This window comes from Mchenga conophoros, linkage group LG8, assembly GCF_057382185.1.
Source record: "Mchenga conophoros isolate Kocher_MC1m ecotype Shallow Benthic linkage group LG8, M_conophoros_male_GT1.1, whole genome shotgun sequence".
NCBI classification, from domain to species: domain Eukaryota; kingdom Metazoa; phylum Chordata; class Actinopteri; order Cichliformes; family Cichlidae; genus Mchenga; species Mchenga conophoros.
Genome location: NC_140533.1, coordinates 12289511 through 12296563, shown reverse-complemented (window position 1 = coordinate 12296563; position 7053 = coordinate 12289511). Strand labels below are relative to the sequence as shown.

General features: G+C 44.4%; 1 protein-coding gene across 1 annotated transcript in view; it reads right to left on the bottom strand.

Moving 5' to 3' along the window:
- Positions 1-7053, bottom strand: part of LOC146568240 (SH3 and multiple ankyrin repeat domains protein 1-like) — a 45790-nt gene that overhangs the window by 12925 nt on the left and 25812 nt on the right. The window contains exons 16-18 of the mRNA XM_085284165.1: positions 6312-6451; positions 5899-6012; positions 5323-5401 (exon numbers count right to left, since the gene is read on the bottom strand). Coding sequence (XP_085140291.1) covers positions 5323-5401; positions 5899-6012; positions 6312-6451 — 333 coding nt within the window. The remainder of the gene's footprint in view (positions 1-5322; positions 5402-5898; positions 6013-6311; positions 6452-7053) is intronic.

The following is a 7053-nucleotide window of genomic DNA, read 5'->3' as shown; positions in this document are numbered from 1 at the left end:
GCATTAGCTTTCACCGCCTCTGGCAGCTTTTGCAAGGATACTGCTTCACCGACTCCTGCGCAACCACTACCGGTCATACATGACACTTCAAATTATGTACAAGAAGTCAGACGGGCCTCTAATCCACCCTCCACCATCACAAACAGCTCCTCTTGCTCAAAGACTACAGTCCGAGAACATAGAAACATCGATCACAGGCTTTGGCGATGCAATCTTATTATGAGACGGCTTGAGTAGTGGCTCAGCAAGCTCCTTCATTATTCTATTACCATGTCTGGGACGTTTTGGCCAGGCTGCTTTACAACACTTTCTCTAATACAGGGCCAGTTAAATGGACTCCACACTGCCACACACAGCCACATCTCATGAGTCATTTCTGGACTTGACTTTCTAACAATGTCAATTCACCCTGCCCCTGCTAGAGAGCCCGGGGCTCGAGCAGAGTTGTATGATTAAAGAGGAATTCCAGATATTTCTTTCACAGGCAGCTCATTTTTTGTGTTAGTTTGTGCTGCTTGAGTTAACTCAAACTGACACTCCAACGGAAATCAAATCAAAGGATTTGATTTCCCAAAGAAAAAAAATGGCAGAACAGTGAGAGAACAGGAAGTGTAGCCTGGTTGAAGAATCGTCCTTATTTATAGTGATAGCTCGACTGCCAAAACATACACTAAAACTGCTCCGGGTAGGCTCAAGGACAGAATTTGTTTTTTCCTGGAAATAAGCTGTTTCGTTCATCCTTCTTTTAAATGGGAAGTTAAAATAAACTGTCTATTTATTTCATGATAAGTACGTGATAAGTACTGAGTAGAGGTAGGATTTTTTTGGCTACAAGGTTGCACACTAACTCTGCCTTCACAAGGGACGTATGAAAAATAATTTACCATGAAAAAGGGACAAAATGTAAAATATTTTTTAGGTTTTAGGCAGCAGATGTGGTGGGGGTTTTTTGTGTGTGTGTTTTTTTTTTATGTCTGGCGAGTTCTCAGTACTCAGTTCTTATGCATATAACCCCGCAAACAATGTTTTGCCTGTGCCTGCGCAACCCGGGTTCAGTGGACTCATGAGCATTGGCTGACGGGCCCGAGGATCCAGACTTTGACATGAAGCTGTAACTTTAGCACTGAACAGACGATCGCTAGTTTCCCCTAGTGAGGTCCATCCCTTGTGTGTTCTCCATCAATGTTACTGTTTCGCCAACGCTCAGCCGCCTTCCAGCCATCTGCTCCTCACACCTCATTCCTTTTTCTCTCACCCTGTCCTCCATCATGCCTTCCCTCTCTGAGGATCAAAGTAACACAGAGTGGGTGGACAGATCCATCGGGCTCTTCATCCATCTACTTGTATAAGGATAACGGGGAAGGGGGGGCACGGCCACAGTTGGTCTTTTGGGGGTTTCTAATTTGCATTGCTGGCTTACAGTAACACACCTGATTCCCTTTACGTATGCAAAGCTATGTAACTCGTCTGTTGCTACAGAGTCCACCACGGCCCAGCCAAGCAGGACCATAAAAAGCACAAACGTCCCTGGTTAATTAGCAGGGCACACTCTCAGTGAACTGGCTGGAATAAAGCTGTAAGCCTACTAGAGACTAGAGTTATTATGTACCCTCCTGAGTCATCCTCTCTTCTATCCACAATCACTGAGAAAAAAAGGGAGCTTTTTTAACCATTCACCTGCTGAATGTACATGCAAATACATAGCTTATGTGGAGACATTACACACACATCACAAGTGAAGCACTTGACAGATGTTTAGTCACACACACACACGCACACCGTGGATGGAGACATGGTAGACAGATGAAAAGCGCACAGATAAATGTGCAGGAGAGACACTCCCACAGCGAGCGCTATGACATACACACTTATATGTGAAAGCCACATATATTTGATTCATTGTATATAGTCACATGCATTCTCACATCAAGAAAAAAGCACGCACACACACAAACATGCAGAGAAATGACCGCTTTTCCCACATTAGAGGGAAAAAAAACACTCTTTCAATTTACTGACTTTCCCAGTACAGTAAAAATACCACACGTCTCTAATGATACAGTGAGAGACATTGAAAAAATGATATGGGATGTGACAATGGCGTTTTTAAAGCAACAGAAATGTATGGGAAGTCCTGGTGAATTAAAAATATCTGCTTACAGAAATCATGACTCAAAGAGAATGAAATACACCCACACTGTCTGACTGAAATGCATCAATATGTGCTCTCTTTCATGCACTAACACACACACACAAACACACACAGACACACACACACAGTGTTCAAAAACGCACGGGAGGAAGACACAGAAATAAACATGCTGCATAGTCTCCATTCAATAGCCACTTCTGTACCACAGATATACACATGCATAGGAACAACACGGATTTAAGACGCACACGCACATATTCGCACACGCACGCTCCAAGAGGCACACACACAGAATACACAGCTTATTAGTCTGTCTTTGAAAAGGCACGGCCTCTCAATAGCATCATCTACCTCTCCCCTCTCTCCATTGTCCTCTCCTCACATCCATAGCCAGCCAATGAATGAGGAAACAGCCGCTACCTGTAAATGAACCACACGCTCCTGTTTCTGGGGCCCAGTGACGGCCACGAAGAAGAGAGGGAGAGAGAGAAATCTCTCTCTCCGCAACCCCCCATTGCCATGTCCCCCCCTCCTCTCTCGCGCGCTCTCCACCACCTCCTCCTCCCTCCTCCTCCTCCTGCCTCCCTCCTCCCGGTCTTCCAGCGAGAGCTCAGCCGGAGAGAGCCGCGAGAGTCGAGGAGAGAGCGAGCGAGAGAGGTGGGGGATGAGAAGGGAGAGAGAGTGCGATGATCTGCACCCTGTGCACTTCAGACAAGAGAAAGACAATGTGTAAGAAAGATGGAGAGAGAGGAAGAGAGTACCAGTGACTATCACAAAAGGGAAAGGATGTATTGTCTGTGTGTGTGTGTGTGTGTGTGTGTGTGTGTGTGTGTGTGTGTGTGTGTGTGTGTGTGTGTGTGTGTGTGTGCTGGTGGATGGCAAGAAGAGGGTTTGGTTTTTAAATAGGGGGAGAGGGAGAGCTGGGTTTCTGGGTTTGTGGGGAGGGGATGCGGGGGATGGGTACAAATGTGAGGCAACACCGGGGAGAGACAGCGCTTTCATTTTCACATCCACTAACTGGTAAATCACAGATATGCTAACAGCTGATTCCCACCCTGGATTTGATCTTGCACACATTTGCCAACTTTGCTCTCACTCCCTCCTATCCTCTAAAACCGAGCTGTCATCACCACACAGGCTAACAAACACTCTCCCTCTCTCCATCTCTCTCTGAAATAGTAATTGACATTCTCCCAAATGCCCAGCTGCAGTGACAGAACATGCTCCGGATCACCTTGCTCTTAATTGAGCACCACTTCACCACAGCTCTGCAATTACGCTTAACCAACTTAGCATAGGTAATGTAACCCCAGTGGCTGCTATTTCCATTTGGAACACAAGCGCATCTGAATTAAAGCGAATGCCTCCTTTTTTTTCCTTTTTTTTTTTGAATGACACTGAAATCTGCTCAGCACAAGGGCAATGTCAGCTGTAATGCGTTAGCAGCTATAAAACCCCGAGACGGGGGACCAGTGAGTCCTTCTCGCTGTAGCCCAGGGATCTAACCAGCACTTGGTGCTTCAGCCTCCTCATGACTCATCAGCAGAATGATGTATGTACACTCAGAGACGTAGGCATTTTCACATTCACTTGCACACCAACTCTAAGCAAACATACGCAGCTTCACAACACACAACCTTCGATGCCAAGGGATGAGGTTGCTGCTTCAGAAGAAACTCTTCCTTTATTACAGCATTATTGCTCTCAGTGAATGTGAGCAACAAGAGCATGTGGATGGAAGAATGAAAGAGACAAACGCATTCGTGTCGTGGAGTTAAAAAGGGGCAGGGCTAAAAAATGACACCGCTGCTCTTTGTTCTTTTTAAGCGTTGACGCGTTCACATAGCACAATAGAGAACAAGTGCTGTTCAGGATCGGCAGAAAACTGCTGAGAACTGACACACACAGACGCACACACACTAAACACAGCAGGGGGAACAAGTGTGCACACATGCTTCGCGCATAAGAACCTCCCTTTAACTAAAAAACAGCATTGTGATGACTGTTTCAATCACCTAGACCGGCCTCACGGTCTTGCCTTGCAACAGTTTGCTTGCTGCCCACACTGAAGTGGCAATCCACAACTAGAGCCACGTCGGAGGCTGTAGCCAATCAGGATTAGATTAATATTATTTTATTAATTTTTTTTTTCTATTTCCTAAAACCAGCATGCACTTTGTGGGAGGTTGGGGACAGCTCAGAATAAACACTATCAACTTGAAATTTACAGCACTTTAGACTTTAAAGTGGACGTATTATGCATTTTGTTATTTTCTGCCATATATAAACTCTTACAATGACTGATGCTCACATTAAGTATCACCCAAGATCTAAAAATAAGGTCAGCATACAAAATATGGACAACAGCATCAGGCCACACCTGTTAATCTTTGAACTCAGGTGATTTCATTGGTGTTGCCACACCAGGCCACACAGTCTGCTGAATTTGAGTGTGCATTTCAGAACCACAGCAGTGTAAATCTGTCGACCGGGGTCACCGAGTGCTGACACGCATATGCTGTAACTGCATTTAACTGTGTCAGACCTTCTCTTGCATTAACATAGGCACATCAGTCTACCCTCGGAGCTTCGTAGCATGGGTTTCCATGGCTAAGCAGCTCCTGTAGGTGTAATCTGCAGGTCGCTTTTTCCATATAACATATGTGCTGTGATCCATATGAGCCAAAAGCTCTGACTTCAGACTGCTCTGCTCCTCTGTGTTCTAAAGTTTTTCTCTACTCTTGGATCTAGATTAGATCATTGAGATCAGAAAACCCCAATATGGTCATCTCAGGCACACAGCTCTGGCTCTGAGCACAAAAGTGTCACCCACCCACTTTCTTTTGCAGCAAATCAGAAGAAAGTTGGCTCAATGATAGAAGTCTCAAAAAGGCCTTAAAGGAGCTTGTTTGATGAGATAATGGATGAATTGAGGTGCTGGAACAAGACCCTGAATAGGATAAATATGGATTATTTTGAGCTTTGAATCAAACAAAGCTACTCTAGTAGCGTCCAAGAATAAAAGGATAGTGCAATCCAGATTAAACACCACAATTTGATTTTAAGACTTGATTTCCTGATCGATTAAAACACTTTCCACCCCATCTCACTCAATGACTAATACCCTTTTTGCACAGAATATGAAAGTCACAGCAGCATTTTCTTTGTACCTGGGGCCATCAGTGCCATCGTAGGCTCCAACGGTGACGTTACGGAAGAGCTTCCTCTTGGCTTTCTCGCTGCGCGTCTCTGCAAGGAAGGCACATGCAGGCAAAACATATGTCCAATTCAAACATTCAGCTACCGCCATGACACCTTCTCTGTCTTTGTGCTGAAGTGTTGTGTCGTCAGCAGTCAAATGCATTTACACCCTGTTTTTGTCTCCTCAGCGTGGCATATGGTTTGCTTCTTGTGTGAGCAGCTGTGAAAATAGAAGACAAGTGAATAACTCTGCTGCACATGCATGTAGCACTGGTCGTTACCGAAAGCACCAACTACTGAACATGAGTGTGACATGTGGGTGTTACAACAGTTTAAAAGATAATTCCAGCCTAAGGAAATATGCAACCCGTTTTCTAGCTTGTCCCTTCACTAATCCATGTACTATATGTGCGTGTGTGTTTATTAACCCTCCTTTTGACATACTTAACATGAATGAGTAATCGTCTTCTCCCATCAGGCACAGCACTGCTGTATGTTAGCTTTACAATCAGTCTCCAGAACATTCAATTTGGTGCTTATCTCACCTGGTCGATTGTCTTTGCTGGGAGCTGGTACCTCTTGCACACAGTCCGAAGGAAACCAGCCAGTGCGTCCTTTCACTGTTCCCTCCCAGTATCCACCCTCTCCTACACTTAACACTGAAACAGACAAAAGGACAGAAATATTTTACATTTTTGTTGTGATGAACTGGGATGCTGATCCTATTCATTTCACTTTTTTCGGCAAACCTCTTTCCTTCTCATCTACATCTCCTCTAAACAACCGCCTAAATTTTTATTCAGTAAACTATATCGCAGCAGCATGACTAGAAATTTATATAACAAAGAATTACTCAAATATTGCCCTGCTAAACAATAACATGACACGATTCCACTGGTTACTTCTACTCAGAAGAGTAGAAATTGTTCAGCATGTGAAAATTCTGAGCTTTTCTCACCTTTGACTTTGTCCCCCTTGTTCAGCGAGAGCTCTCGGTCTCCACTGGCAGAGTGGGCACGAGTGGCCACGTACACTCGTCCTGGAACTGCGCTGTACATGCGCTTCATCTGACCCCCACCGCCACCCGCCGAGGTCGCACTGCAGAAAGACAAGCGCAGTGAGTGCATTAGAAAACCAAGAGATAAGACTGAGTGGCACACTGTGGAAAAACAAATGAGACAACATACAGCCTGTCAGGCCACATCAGAGACAGCTGAGTCATGCTAATCTGTCATACCAACAGTAAGATTTTATTCTGTGCTGGTGTATTTACACAACAGCGTCTAGTATTTAGCATGACAGGTGCATACTGTAGAAACTTCTGACAATTTCAGTCAACAAAACCAGCTCCTTCCCTTCATTTTGCACAAAACTAATGATATTAGTTATATATATAGTTTGTCTAACATTTAACTTCATAAATTTCTGTCACTATATTTCAGAATTTGACACATCACATGCATCAAATACTATTATTTTTTTCTTATCACCAGGGATTTATTCTTTCATTTTTGTCCAGTGGTTGAGTCACTGCTTTGACCCGATCAACATTTCTGATGTTGGAAGGGTAGAATAGAATGAATGGTTAAGCACATCTAATAATTATCCATCCATCCTTCCATCCGTCCATCCTCTTCCACTTATCCAATTCAGGGTCATGCTGGAGCCTATCTCAGATGCCTTAGGATGAGAGGCAGGGT